The 15,161-nt window shown below is 45.8% G+C and overlaps 1 protein-coding gene across 1 annotated transcript; it reads left to right on the forward strand.

Moving 5' to 3' along the window:
• Positions 1 to 5,402: 5,402 nt before the first annotated feature.
• LOC113914535 (syntaxin-3-like) lies at positions 5,403 to 13,954 on the forward strand. The gene is made up of 6 exons (XM_027579849.1): positions 5,403 to 5,497; positions 7,218 to 7,326; positions 8,179 to 8,258; positions 8,442 to 8,576; positions 12,169 to 12,279; positions 13,754 to 13,954. The coding sequence occupies exons 2-6, from the start codon at positions 7,251 to 7,253 to the stop codon at positions 13,871 to 13,873; spliced, it is 522 nt and encodes a 173-aa protein (XP_027435650.1). The 5' UTR covers positions 5,403 to 5,497; positions 7,218 to 7,250; the 3' UTR covers positions 13,874 to 13,954.
• Positions 13,955 to 15,161: the final 1,207 nt, after the last annotated feature.

The following is a 15,161-nucleotide window of genomic DNA, read 5'->3' on the forward strand; positions in this document are numbered from 1 at the left end:
CCTGGGAACCGTACATTCCAAAAGAAGTTCAGCAGAAATTGATAGATTCTTTGGTATATAGGTAAGCCAGGAATGAAAAATGACCCCATCAAAGAAAACCTGGTGGGAAAAGAGACATTTATTCAGTTGTCACAACATATTTTAATATATTTAAATACAAAATTGGCCACTCAGTGCCTCTACAGATCGTGATATTTAACCCAAAGAAGGTAATTAAATACTCTTTGTCAAAGCAGAGGTACTTAAGTTCATCAGAAAACAGAACACAATGCATGGCAGAAGATTTTGAATGGAATTGGCAGTTGAGGGTCAGTTGACCCTGAAAATTTTATACTAGACTCCTCAAATCAAAATTCTAGGAAAGAAAAATTTTCACAGCTGCTTGGGAGAAACTTTGTTCCACAAGAAGGGGATTTAAAAAAAAAAGACCTTTATCATGGGGGTTCTGAAATGCTTTATATGATCTCTGTATTAAAACATGACATTTTCTCTTTACTTCTGGTCTCCAAATCCTTGAAAACACTTAAAGCAAAAGGAAGACAGCTAACTGAAAATTACGTATTTGTGCTGTAAAATTGAGGCTTCTGAACAGAAAACATGTACTCCTCGTCGGGATCTTTTGAAATATGTTTGGTGTTCAATAAATGAAGTATAATTCCTATAAGCATATCAGCCTGGACTTTATTCTGTAGCTACTTGCATGTATTTCCACCTAACCTTTTTTATAGTCAAAGTATGCTATATACACAGTAAAAAAAAAAAAAAAAAAAAAGATCTATATATATCTGTATCTTTTTTTCCTTCTTTAGTAGAGAGTTTCTCAAGCTGTTGGATTATTGTATAAATTTATTAGCTGCATGGTATCCTATAAGATGGATGAAGCATATATTTCCTGGGATCTCATGATTTGTCTGGTTCAGTGATTCAAATGAAGGGGTGAGACAGAAAAAAAGCAGTTTTAAAAATATGAAATGTTCTCATCTGGATTATATAGCAATGAGGCCCGAATTTAAGTTGTTTCTGGGGTCACTGTTCTAAGCTCCTCTAGTGAAAGGCTGCTCAAGGTAGGAGAGAGGGCAAGTGTGATGATTTAGGCCAGGTTCCTCAACCTCAACACTATTGGCATTTCAGGCCAGATAATCCTTTGTTGTGGGGGCTCTCCTGAGCACTGTAGGGTATCTAGCATCATGTCTGGCCTCTACTCACTAGATGTCAGTAGCACCCCAACACCCTGCCCAGTTTTGACAACTCAAATTGTCACTAGATATTTCCAAATGACCACAAGGTGGGGCGTGGGGAGTCCTCCCTGCTTGATGACTACTGATTTAGGCTGTTGCCAAAGACTCGAGGAGTGGCAGATGCTTTAAACCACTAAAAGTGTTTCAAATGCCTTTGGATCTCTCCATGGCAGGTGTAGTGGAGTACATCTGAGTAACTAGCATGGCACTGTGGGGAGTAAGGGCTGGTGCCATGGTATGTTCTGGACCAGCACAAACTGCTTCTAGATCATGATACTTACGGGTCATTGAAGAGGATCCAGTGAAGGAACTGTATGCCAACATGTCCAAGTTATTCCTTGCCTGTGACTTGAAGGCCAGATTCTTGGCAGAAGATATTTAGCCCCATGTTTAAAGCAGTGCAAGTTAAGATGAGGTAAATTGGATATATTATACTTATCTTTGGTGTGATAGAAACCTCCTATAACAAAACCTTCCTAGAGCTTCCCTTTATCAGGTGTTGATGCAATACAGGTGCATTTTCAGTACTTTTTTGTGAGGTAGAGAAGAATAAGTAAAGTGTATTTCTAGTTTAGGACCCTCCCAGATCTCTCTTTCCTCCAAGTTCCCATTGTATTTTTAAAAAATAATTGTTATACATTCTATAATTTATTTTATTTTATTATTATTTTTTAAAGTAGGCTCCATACGCAGCATTTGAGTCCAACATGGGGCTTGAACTCATGACCCTGAGATTGAGACCTGAGCTGAGATCAAGAGTCTGATGTTTGACTGAGCCACACAGGCGCCCCTACATTCTATAATTAGAGTTGCTTATCCCAGAGCCATTATTGAAAACAAAACAAAACAAAACAAAACAAAACAAAACAAAACAAAAGGCTTATTAGCCTAGACATCAGCAAACCTGGTTTCTGGCCATGACTTCTTGAGTTTGGTTATGTCACTGGCCTTTGTGCCTCAATTCCTTAAGCTACATAAGTGGAGATGAATCAACCTCATGGAATTCTGAGGATTAGAAACTGAGTGAGAAGGCTGGATAATGTATCATGCTATCCATGTAATGGGTGTTCTATTCTCATAGGCTGTAAGCTTCCTAAGAGAAATGTCTTTGAGTTTCTTACTCATTGTCAATTCCTACACATAGTAGGTCCCTCATGAATGAATGAAAACAGCAAAGGTTCAAGTTCTTTCTATGCATCTGCTCAGTCTATGGTACCAATTATCAAGAGCAGTAGCATATTATAATAAGAACAAACATAAAGCGATGCTTCTAAAGATTTTACGAATGGTACTGAAGAAAACAGTTCCTTCTTTTACCTGCGTCACGATTCCACAGAGACTAACAGGATAATCAAATTCAAGTTCATCTGGCTGCACTCGAATTGCCTGACAGCCAGTCCCCAGAAATAATTCATCAGGACCTACCAATTTGTCTCTATAAAACAGTGCTCTTTTAGCTACAGCACAGAAATTGAAACGTCTGCATTCCACCAACACTGTTAAAGGAGGCAAAGAAGAAAGAAGACCATCAGCAAGTCTGTTTCAGTGAACAGCTCCAAGAATTTTGAACAGGATTAGGCACCAAGAAGGAAGATCATCTTCAGCTGTAAGAAATGGAACTTCAAGATCTGTGTAAAACACGATTGCCTTCACTGCACTATGGGTGCTCTCAACCTCACTCCCAGATGGCTGGAGTGAACTTGCACAGCACTCCGAATTTTTACCTGAGAAGGAACTGCTGTGGCATGTCTTTGAGCTTCCCCCATGTGGTGAAGGAGCATAGGGCTGCATCCTTATTAGGGCACTCATGCTAGGAACCAAGCATGGAACCAAGTTCCCTAATACTTAGTGTTCTTAGAAAACTTGAACTTGGTGAAAATAGACCCCATGTTTTAACTTTTGCCCATGGCTGTGTGCTGCACAGTAGCAGGTGTGCAATAAATATGGAGAGAATGGAGTGATTTTTTCAGGGTCACAGAATGCAGAGCTGGGACTGAAAATCACACTCAGTCCTTGCTCTTTGGACTATATCACGTTACCTTGGGGGATCTGATCGTTATACCTAAACTAGACTTCTCTCCTGACTTTGAGTCATCCCTCCAATTAGCTAGTAGCCATCCGAGTGGATATTTGAAATAGTCCTCTCAAAGGTACATGTGCCATACAGAAGCCCTGATTTACCCTACTCCCTGTTTGCTCTCCCTCTCAGTCAATAGCACCACAGTCCATCCACCTAGGCACCTAGGGCCTGTCTCTCTCATCCACAGTTTCAGATGGGCCATCTACCATCTGGTCTCCAGATGTGTGAAGCGACTCTGAACTTGAGGCCCACAGCTAATAGCTTCCTATGTCATCTTTCTACCATTGGCCAAATTTCAAATCAGGATGCTCTTCACTTTATGAAATAATATTCCAGAATATATTTTCTAAGACATCCAGTTCATTGAACATGCAAAATAGAAGGCCTTATGGTGTATTAAAATACATTAAACTCTTTTTGAAGTGGTTTGTGCATTTTATCCTAGAGAGCCTTTTTTTCTCAGTCCTATTTGATATAGTGGAATTATTTTGGCAAGACAGTCACATGATGGAAATGGGACATGGTGTGATGCAATGACATTATATGAGTTGTAAGAGGAGCCAGTGTTTGATGTGAGAGACAGGGGAAGGGCAAAGTGGCAATTTCTGGGTTCACCCAAGGGCCTGATTCTGAGGTGGTCACACTTCTAGAGCCTGCCAGCATTCACAGGTGGTAACACAGGCCCTTGTTAGCGTTGGGTAGGTCTGGGATTCTGCTAGAGGTTAAACAGTTTGGAGAAGCCACAAGATCAAGTCTTAGAAATAATGCAAAAAGCATCCCAGTTGGATTCTGGAGTGCTCTAACATGCAACCATCCCTATTTGAGTGTTGTCCCACTACATGACCTGTGACCTCTTCAACCTTTAGGTTCCTCAGGTGAATAATGGTCCTCATGCATCACCATGGATTGTTTTGCCAGCTCTGAAAATGCTTCACAAATGTGTGGGTAGCAACTTGTATTTGGATTTATACTCTGATGATACGATTACATTGAAATTTTATTCTACATCTTGAAGCAAGTGAGTCTACTCTCAAACTGTGGTTCATCACAACCAGCGTATCTGTAGAGGGGCAAAGTCCACGGTTCCACTGGCAGAAGTGCTCCTTTGAGGGTTAGAGAATTCAAGTTTTATTTTTCCTGTTTTCTATTTAATCTGAAGAGCTCTGACCGGGTTTTCAAAAATAAGTGAATTATTTGCTGAAAGAAAGGTATGCTGGACACTGCATACTGAGTTGTATTTTATTGTATCCCTGATGGAAAGATGCTGCTGGATGGTGTTTTACAAGATTTGTTAATTGCTGCAGTGTTGACAAGCCCCTTCTTCTGGAAGTGCAGCCCCTAGACCTGGCAGGCATCGAGGGTTACGGGGCCTTGCAGGAGGGCGCCAAGGCAGCACTGAGTGCTCGCGCAGCAGTGTCTTGTGATGCTGTTCTATCTGGGAATGAAGTGCTGCTGGGAATATTTTATGATGCACACCTTGCATGATCAGGAACCTTAGTCAGGTGCAGAAATGGTCTGTGGCTGGAGTGTCTGGAGGCTGATGATCTGGGGAATCCAGCAGAACCACATGTCCAAGGGAAACTCTGGTGTCTCCTGAGGGGGCCACGCTTATTAGTCTCTCCCTCTTCTTTGTTTTCACTCTCTATGTTTGTTCCTTCCCCTTCACTGCTTTTCTTTCCGACTTCCCTTTCCTCCCTCTCCCATCTCCCCCCCTCTGCTATTCTCGCTCCGGGTGTGGCTGACTGGTCTGCCTGATAGGGTTTATTGGCCCTGTCCTTTGACTTGTCTTCTTGGGTTTTCCTGACTCTTCTCGACTCTGGTCCACAGCCTCGCATCCCAGATGGGCAGATATGTTCTTCTCAGGGAACAGGGTGTGTGGGTTTTTGGTGACTGCTCTGGATGCTAGTTTATCTGGCCATGCAAAGGGCACTCACCCAGCAGCAGAAGACATTTTAGTCCTCATGTTGTCCCACAAACCCAGAAGGTGGGCAGCTTTCACCAGGGAGCTCTGCTAAGCTTGTATCTCAGTTGTGGGAATGTTCTTCCTCTCCCAACAAAGGCTCTTGTTTTTGTGATTCTAGATTGAGGAAACTCGGCAAAACATTGACGAGCTCTCCTAGCATATGGAGGAGACTAAGACACTACAGTATCTTCTTGTCTGCACCGATTCCAGAGCCAAGTGAGTTTTTACTTAGACCTGAGTCACCCAGCAATGGCCCTTGGCTTTGGGGCTGAGCCAGTTTTCCTCCCTCTTGTGAGCAGCAGGGGGTGTGTGCACCACACCACGCTGTGTGCACGTCGGATCCTCTCCGTTCCCCTTTCCCTGCCTGAGCTCACGCGCCCAGCGCATCCGGCTCTTGTCTTCATGGCTCCGTGGAATCCATGTGGCCACACTCTCCTCTCCTTGCCATCCAGCCCCTCTCATGACTGCAGTGACGCTGACTGCTTCTCACGTCCCTCATCTCCGACCCTCGGCTGTACCTTTGCGTGTGCTATGTCCCCACCTGAGAAGCTTTTCCCCCACCCCCATCCAAATCCTGCCAGATCAAGGCCATCTTTTTTCCATGAGCTGTTCCAGCATGGGTCACATTCCCTTCAGTCTCTCCTATCCTGAGACTCCCATTTGTTACCGCCACCTCCGCAAACTTCCACATTTTTAGAGTGGAGTTTCGGGCTGTATTTTAGGTTCCTTAAGGACAAGGAATGAGCTAGACGCTATCATTTTGATAGAAATTGTTACTTGGATCCCTAGGACCTGAAGGTTAAAGCTGGAACGTTTCAGCGGAGCACATGGGGATGGTCTTAGTCTCAGGCCTTCCCTCCTCCACACCCTTTCCTCCTGCCACGCTCCCCCACGTCACCCGCACTTTAGCCAGACTGAGAGAGCAAGAGAGCACAAACGGGGAACAGTAGAGGGAGAGGCAGAAGCAGGCTCCCTGCCAAGCAGGGAGCCCGATGCGGGGATCGATCCCAGGACCCTGCGATCATGACCTGAGCTGAAGGCAGATGCTTAACCATCTGAGCCACTGAGGTGCCCCTCCCCAAATGGTTCTTGTTCTGGAAGCAGGACTGCATTTGAAAGAGCGCAGAACCAAAGTGTGCTGCCGGCTGCCAAGTCGTTGTGTGACTCGGTGCTTTAACTTAGTCCCTTGACTCTTCTCTCACTGGTCCCGTTTCCCAGCCCTACGTCTGTGTGAACACTAATGCTGGAGCTATCTAGATGCAGGACATATTATTATTCAGTCTGCAGACATTTCTTGGGGGGCCAGGTCTCCACCCCTTCAGTTTAGACCTTTGTTCAGTGAGGCGAGGTCATAGACTAAGTTCCCCTGGGGCCCAAAAGGTCTCTTTGTTCCAGGGTACAAATACTGGTGATTTTGCAAAGGAGAAGCCAGTAGGCCTTGACGTGGAGAGGTGGGCAAGGAATAAAAATAATGGTGAAGATTGGAACACAGGCACAGGGGGCTCTTGAGCGGATGCATTGAGTTATAAGCAAGGGAAGTTAGGAAGGTCAGGTTGGGTAAGAACTCAAGGATTTTGGCAGGTGTTGGATTTGGAAGGGAGTCTGGCAGCTTTAGAAAGCAAGCCAAGGGTTGTGCCAGTAAAACACAGCTAGTCGTGTGGATGCAGGGCTCTCCTTTGGCCTCAGGATTACCGTGTGAGGTCAGAAAGGCAGGTGAACAGATGCTGAACACATGCCTTGGAGAGGTCAGCAGACTCTCCTGATGGTGTGAAGTTAGGAAAGCAGGAAGTTGAGTCTGACACCTGGTCTTTTGCTTCCAAGTCCAGTGCTGCCACAGACTGGGCTGTATGGGGCCGGGGGTGTGGGCTCTGTAACGGTGTGGGGTCCCTGGCCATCAGCCCCTGGGGGCTCACTGCACTTGGCATGGTTCCCACAGCATTCCGTCCTGTCCCGGAAGTTTGTGGAGGTGATGACCAAATACAACGAGGCTCAGGTGGACTTCCGTGAACGCAGTAAAGGGCGAATCCAGCGGCAGCTCGAAATCAGTACGTGTTTGAAGTTGGTGCGCGCCCCTTCGCCTTTCCCTGCCACGGGGCTATCTGTCCCAAGTCGGGAGAACTGGGAGAGTGAGAAGCAGCACCCCTGCTTGTGGCTTCTGCCTGCATTTGTGCCCAAGTCCAGGAGAGGCCTTAGGACACCAGCACACCTGGTGCCCCATCATGGGCTACAAGGTGGCATGACACTTGTCAGGCCCAGGTCTTTTGATTCCTGTGGGCGCCAGCATTTCCTCACATGGAGGGGATGCACTTGCTGACAGTTTCTCTCCTGGGGACTCATGATATTTTTTGTTGTGTCTTTGACAGCAAAGAACATTTATGAGATTATAGGATGGCGCTGGGTGTTGTGAGGAATAGACTGATTATAAAAGTCATGACCTTCAGGGACTTGGGGTGCTGCAGGGTGCCAAGGGCTCCAAGTGGAGGAAGTGTGTGAACCAAGATGTCATCAGAGAAAAGCAGGTGTGTTTAGGAGTGCTGCCACTGTCCAGCCTTGGAAGAGGGATCCCTTGGGAGAAGCACTGTGGGGTTAGGTGGAGGAGGGAGGGCTTGCCCGCAACTAGCTTCTGGTCCTCCCGGGCACAGTGAACGGGCCAGTCAGCTTTTTGAGCTAGGAAGAGATGTGGTCAGATGTGTGCTTCAAGAAGGTAACCACCTGTAATGCTAAGGTCGTTTGGATTATGGGAGAAATCAGAAGCAGGACAGGTCAGGAGCTCTTGGGGGTATGTTGTACAGGGCATGGTCTTTTAAGTGAAGTTACCTTGTTCCTGGTTTTCAGGGGACTTTTGAATTGGTGTGCTTTGGTCTTATATTTGATGCTCTACTTCTTTTGTTACAAAGCTGGCAAAAAGACTACAGATGAGGAGCTGGAGGAGATGCTGGAGAGTGGGAAACCTGCCATCTTCATTTCTGGGTTGAATGTCCAGGGACTGGAATGCAAGTCCCTCTCGTGGAGAGGGGAGACTGCCATGGAGCTCTGTGTGGTTGGTGAGGGAAGGTCTGCAGGTGCAGGGAGGCAGGGAGGCCAAAGGCTTGGCCAGAGTGTGAGTCGGGCTGTGGCAGGGGTGCTGGCTGATATTTGGTCTTTGTGTGGCCTGTTGCAGATCATTGACTCTCAGATTTCCAAGCAAGCCCTCAGTGAGATCGAGGGGCGGCACAAGGACATTGTGAGGCTGGAGAGCAGCATCAAGGAGCTTCATGACGTGTTTATGGACATCGCCATGCTGGTGGAGAATCAGGTAACCGGCAGTGGGCACCACCCTGGGGAGAGGGAGGAAAGCTCAGGTCCTCCTGAGAAGGGCGGACTGGAAGGTCGGTGAGGTGCGGTGGGGGAATCATCGGGAATCCTCTTGATGGAGTGACGGGATCCCAGTGTCCCAGGAAAGGAATGTCCTCCCGAGTGCCCACTCACCCTTGTCCTCTTGCCTGCTGCTTTGGCCTCACTTCTGCTTACTGTGGGGTTTGATGTGCTCAGTCAAGTACTACCTCCTTCCGCCTGCACCTCTTGTTTCCCTTCTAAGTGGGGATGTGGGTTCTTTTATATTTAAATTTAATTTAGTTAATTTTTAAATTTAAGTTCAATTAACCAACATGTAGTACATCATTAGTTTTTGGTGTGGTGTTCAGTGATTCATTAGTTGCTTATAACACCCAGTGCTCATCACATCACATGCCCTTCCTTAATGCTCATCACCCAGTTACCCCATCCCCCATCCCCCTCCCTTTCCACAATTCTCAGTTTGTTTCCCTGAGTCAAGAGTCTCTCATGGTTTGGCTCTGTCTCTGATTTCTTTCCATTCAGTTTTTCCTCCCTTCCCCTATGGTCCTCTGTGCTATTTCTTATGTTCCACATATGAGTGAAACCATATGATAATTGCCTTTCTCTGCTTGATTTATTTCACTTAACATAATACTCTCTAGTTCCATCCATGTTGATGTAAATGGTAGGTATTCATCCTTTCTGATGGCTGAGTAATAGTCCATTGTATATATGAATCACACCTTCTTTATCCATTCACCTGGTGAAGGACATCTTGGCTCTTTCCACAGTTTGGCTATTGTGGACATTGCTGCTATGAACATTGGGAGGCAGTTGCCCCTTCTTTTCACATCTGTATCTTTGGGGTGAATACCCAGTAATGCAATTGCTGGGTCATAGGGTAGCTCTATTTTTAACTTCCTGAGGAAACTCCATACTGTTTTCCAGAGTGGTTGTTCCAGCTTGCATTCACACCAACAGTGTAAGAGGGTTCCCCTCTCTCCACAACCTGACCAACATTAGTTGTTCCCTCTCTTGTTAATTTTAGCCTTTCTAACTGGTGTAAGGTGATATCTCATTGTGGTTCTTATTTGTATTTCCCTGATGATAAGTGAGGTGGAGCATTTTTTCATATGTCTGTTGGCCATCTGTATGTCTTCTTTGGAGAACTGTCTGTTCATGTCTCCCATTTCTTGACTGGATTATTTTTTGGGGGGGGTGTTGAGTTTGAGAAGTTCTTTATAGATCTTGGGTACTAGCCCTTTATCTGATATGTCATTTGCAAATATCTTTTCCCATTCCATGGGTTTTATCCTCTTAGTTTTGTTGACCATTTCCCTTGCTGAGCAGAAGCTTTTTATCTTGATGAAGTCTCAGTAGTTCATTTTTGCTTTTCTTTCCCTAGCCTTTAGAGACGTGTCTTGGAAGAAGTTGCTGTGGCCGAGTTTGAAGAGGTTACTGCCTGTGTTCTCCTCTAGGATTTTCATGGACTCCTGTCTCACATTGAGGTCTTTCATCCATTTTGAGTTTATCTTTGTGTCTGGTGTAAGAGAATGGTCCAGTCTTATTCTTCTGCATGTGGCTATCCAGGTTTTCGAGCCCTATTTATTGAAGAGACTGTCCTTTTTTCCATTGGATATTCTTTCCTGCTTTGTCAAAGATTAGTTGACCAGAGAGTTGAGTGTCCATTTCTGGGCTCTCTATTCTGTTCCAATTGCAGCAAAAACCATAAGATACCTACACATAAACCTAACCAAAGATGTAAAGGAACTGTAATATACAAATTACAGAACACTTATGAAAGAAATTGAGGAAGACACAAAGAGATGGAGAAACATTCCATGCTCATGGTTGGAAGAATAAACATTGTTAAAATGTCTGTGCTGCCCAGGGCAATCTACATATTCAGTGCAATCCCTGTCAAAATACCATCAACATTTTTCACAGAGCTGGAACAAACAATCCTAAAATTTGTATGTAATCAGAAAAGACCCCAAATAGCCAGGGGAATGTTGAAAAAGAAAACCACATCTGGGGGCATCATACTGCCTGGGATTTCAAGCTATGTTAAAAAGCTGTGATCATCAAGACAGCATGGTACTGTTACTGGCACAAAAACAGACACATAAATAAGGGGATGTGGGTTCTTAATGAGGATGCCTTAAAACAGTCTCCTGATAGGAACAGTTTCATGGGTGACACTGAAAAAAGGATTGTTTCCCCACTTCACAATGAAAAGTTAACTTTCACAGAGGTTTTAATTTTTTCCATTTTTGTCTTTTCTTCTGTAGGTTTTTCCAAAAATTTTGGCACTTTTTGCTAAGAAACAGGAACAGGTTACAAAATTAGGGAGATACAGTAGGATAATATTTGTAGGAATACTTGAAACCCTCATGGTTTGACACCTTATTCTGTTCCTGGGTGTGTTTGCTCAGGGTTGTAAGTCTCTGTCACCTGCATAGGGTGTTGGCTCCACATGGTCAGGTGGTTGCTGGTTCTTATGACGAAGTCAGAGACGCCACAGGGTCCAGGTGTGCCACCATTACCATGAACTTCCAGCTGTTCTGCCCCCCTGGAAGGGACTGAAAATGGCTTCCATTGTGGAAGGTGTGCAAAACCTGCCTGAAGCCCGAGCACTGCTTGGCTGGTTTCTGACAGCCGTCCCCTGCTCAGGGCCCAGGTGCCTTTCCTCTGCTCCCTTCTGGCCTTTGAGACCATTCCTTAAGTGCCTCCTTCCCCGCTCTTTTTTGTTCTCTCCTTGCGGCCTTGCTGAGGACTTGGTTTGAGAGTCAAGTGATGGTAAGTGCCTTTCTCTGCTTATAGAGTGCCGTAAAGCAACGGGTTGGGTTGAGGCAGGTCAAGGTAGGTAAGGGGCGTTCCCATCCTAAGATGCCCAGAATTAACTGGAGCAACCAAACTTCCCCATTAGGAAGTTATCACTGGGAGATGTTTGGGAATCTCACCAAGAACCACTGTCTTTTAATAACTACAGAGATATAAGATGTAACCAGACAGCTTAGGTAAACCCAATGTCTGTCACCTTAGGGGCCTGGGAGTTTCTCCTGGAGAAAGCAGATGTTCCCAACCTTAGATGTTTACGGAGCAGCTCCTGTTGGCCAGGACTGTTCTGAAGAACTAGGCGACAAACTTGCCTCAGGCCAAATGAACTTGGTTCAGGTCTGCACAACTAGGAAGAGGCCAGCATCCCAGTTATTATGCCCTAAGATATTCTTATTTTGGTTCCTCTCCTCATATGCTTAATTAAAAACAGAATGGTGGTGGTGGGATCTGTTAGAACATGTATTTGCCAGGCATCTCGACAGTGTGCTCCAGGTGCTCCATGCAGTGCCTGTCCGACAGAAGTAATTTACTGAGTGTTGCTTGAGTGAGTGACCACCACCAGGGACTGGGGAGCCATAGGTAAGCCCATATAAGATGGAACGTGTGCCCCACAGAAGACTTCTGGATGCTCCTCTTTGCAGTGGGGATTATAACCGAGAGCCCCGTCCCCATGTGAGCTCCAACTCTCTGGCGTGGGTTTATGGGGTGTGACTCATGTCTGTTCTTTGCAGGGTGAGATGCTAGATAACATAGAGCTGAATGTCATGCACACAGTGGACCATGTGGAGAAGGCACGGGAAGAAATGAAAAGAGCCATGAAGTACCAGGGTCAGGCCTGGAAGGTGAGACTCTCCGGCTGCCTTCAGAGAAGAGAGTCCATTCTGCTTGCTGTCTCTCGCTCTTTCTCTCTTCCCTCTGCCTGTCTCTGTTTCTGCTGCCACCACCTCTTGCATCCGGGGAAAGGGAGCCATGATTGACCGTATCAAGAACAACATGGACCAGTCAGTGGGCTTTGTGGAGTGGGCCGTGGCAGATAACCAAAAAGGCTGTCAAGTTTCAGAGTGAAGCTTGGAAGGTGAGTGCCTTAGTCTCCACTGGTCTGGCTTGCTTCTCCTCTCTCTCTGGTCCTCCCCACCTGTGTCCTTGATCCTATGCCTTCCCTTTCTGTCCTGGCCTCATCCCAACACACGTCAGCCTTTCCCAGAGAGTGGCTGTCCTTCCTCCCTTGGTGTGCCTTGCATGGATCTGGCTCACATGCTCTCTCCCCAAGAACCCACGCTTGAAGACAGTTCTGTAGGGTGGATGCATTGCCCAGTGTTGCTGCTAGACTTCTCCTGGACGGAGCTCATGATCCTTTCAGATGTTACACTTGACTCCTCTGTTCTTCAGAATCTTGTTTAGTCTCTTCCACTCCATTAACCAAGCCCACCCACCTTTTCTCCACTGTGAATCCAGTGCTGTGTTGATCGCCATGCAACATTACCTCCTATTTTATGGTGCACCTGTTATTCCTACTTATATGTGAAACAGTTGAGGGTCAGAGGTTAAGTGATTGGCTTCAAGGCATCTAGTAAGTATAGGAATAGGATTCAAATTCAGTTTCCTTCTTGCTCTTTCCCCCACACCAGCATATTTACCCCTCTTCTGGTGCCCCTGTTGCTTGAGGACTTTTAAACTTCTCTGTTGTGGTAGCCAGCTCTGGTGGCTTGTGCTTTTTAGACTGTTCTTTGCTGACTGTTCTCCTGCGTGCTGATACTTTTGTTCTTCAGTTCTTTGATTTTCTTCCAACTTTACCTATTGCTTGTGCAGGGATTCAAGGAGTTGGGAAATTATTTAACCCGATGAATCCAGGTTGGCTCAATATAGGACTGCCATCCTGCTTTCTGATCCCCAGTCGCTAGACTGGGCCTGATGGATGGGCATGTGCTTTAGGGGAGAGACAGATAGAAATTTGAAATTAGGACTATTCAAAAACATACACTTCTTCTTGGAATAAAAAAATTGGCTACTTGATACCTTGGCCTATTGCTGTTTTGGAGACCCTGTGGTAGTTGATTTTTTATCTGTCCACATGTGCAGAATTTAAGTGTGAGCCAAAAGCCCACAGAAGCTCCATATTTCCATCTGCTGGCCTCGATAGCCAGGGAGTCATTTAAGATCTATAAAATATCCTAATAGGATGAATGTGTTTATGTAGAGCTGTAGGCTTCTTATCTGGGTTGATAAGAGGCTTTCAATGTAGAGGTGGGAGAGGTTGGGTTTTGGATGAATTGTGTTTTGGTTGTAATAATGATTTGTTTCTCTTATCCTCTCCAGAAATTGATAATTATCATTGTGGTAGTAGTGGTGTTGCTGGGCATTTTAGCATTGATTATGAGACTTTCCGTTGGGCTAAGTAACTGCGGCCCGAGTGGTTGCTGCGCTGAAATTAAGTAAATGGAAGGTTCTCAGGGACTCTGGATTGGCTCCCTCTTGAGAAACAGACCTGGGATTTCACATGGCAGTGCTCCATCCTTGTGATTGTCCTTGGACACACACACACTGAGCTCTCTCAGACTTTCCATCACCTGTGCCTTCTTTCATCTCCTTAAAATACTCTTCTGGGCTTCTGGCCCTGGGGAAAGTTCTCTTCGGGGCCGGGCTCCTGTTGGTTCCTCTCCTGTGGACTCTATCCCAGCTCTTTGTCTTACATTGTGTGTTGCCACCTATCTAGGAACATCCGAGCACCACACTTTTGCTCCCTTTGCTCAAGAAGCGTGGTTCTATTTGGGTACAATCTGTGTGCTGCATCTGGGGTTCATTAAATTCTTGCTGACTTTAACAGATGTTGGGCTTTACTTTCTATGTCCTTTTTAGTGTAAACAAAGCTTTGGATTGGGGTTTGGGGTGGTGGGGTTTTGTTTGTGGCTGATGGGTTGAATCTTGACTAATATAGCAGTTAACATTTTTGAGTGTTGAGTCATGCCAGGCCCTGTATTGAACACCTCATACACATGTCCTTGGATCCAGACAGCACCCTCCTGATGTAGGTGTTGTTGTTACACATCTTTTACGGACGAAGAGACTCAGGCTTAAAGAGATGTTAAGTCACAGGGCCAAGTTTGAACACACAGCTGATGGTGGGCCTTGGTCAGAACAGCTCTGAGTGTCTCTCTTTGTGCCACCAGCCATCATTCCTGCGCCAGTATTTCAGTCTCTCTTAAGGTAAAATGCATAGACTTGCCTCTCCAAGAACTTATGCTATTTGGCCAGGAAAGATGAAGCACGCACTCACCCTGACTCACCCATTTGGAACTCCTGCAGTGATTGCTGTTTTCAGTCACTTTCTCCTCAGCAGACCTCCGTGTGTGAGGTTCCCCCCTTTCCCTGGGGGAGCTGCTTCCCTGACCTCTCTGGAAGAACCACCATACTCACAGCATGAGCTTTGGGTCCAGGTGCTGGTCCCAGCCACAGCCCAGAGAAGGTTCAGGAGGTGGAGGGTGAACCAGGCCATCCCACTCTCTCTTGTCTTGTCTACAGATCCCATGCACAGATCCCCGTTTTGAAAATGGGGTGTTTCTAAAACCCTTCTTTATATATGCTTCTTTTTGTAAAACAGTCTGCCCTCCTGCCACTCCTGGCCACTCCTAACCACTTATGTTCACCTCTCTTTCTCTGATAGAACTAATTTCCATATGCTTATCTAAGTTCCCTCCTATCAATCCTCCAAGGTGTGTGGAGGTGA

The sequence above is a fragment of the Zalophus californianus genome, chromosome 11 (genome assembly GCF_009762305.2).
Source record: "Zalophus californianus isolate mZalCal1 chromosome 11, mZalCal1.pri.v2, whole genome shotgun sequence".
NCBI classification, from domain to species: domain Eukaryota; kingdom Metazoa; phylum Chordata; class Mammalia; order Carnivora; family Otariidae; genus Zalophus; species Zalophus californianus.

Excerpts from the sequence above, each read along its gene's own strand:
- LOC113914535 (XM_027579849.1), top strand. The coding sequence starts at position 7,251 with ATGACCAAATACAACGAGGCTCAGGTGGACTTCCGTGAACGCAGTAAA. Across the intron at positions 8,259-8,441 it reads TCTTCATTTCTGGGTTGAAT|ATCATTGACTCTCAGATTTC; the intron begins GTCCAGGGACTG and ends GGCCTGTTGCAG. Across the intron at positions 12,280-13,753 it reads ACCAGGGTCAGGCCTGGAAG|AAATTGATAATTATCATTGT; the intron begins GTGAGACTCTCC and ends TATCCTCTCCAG.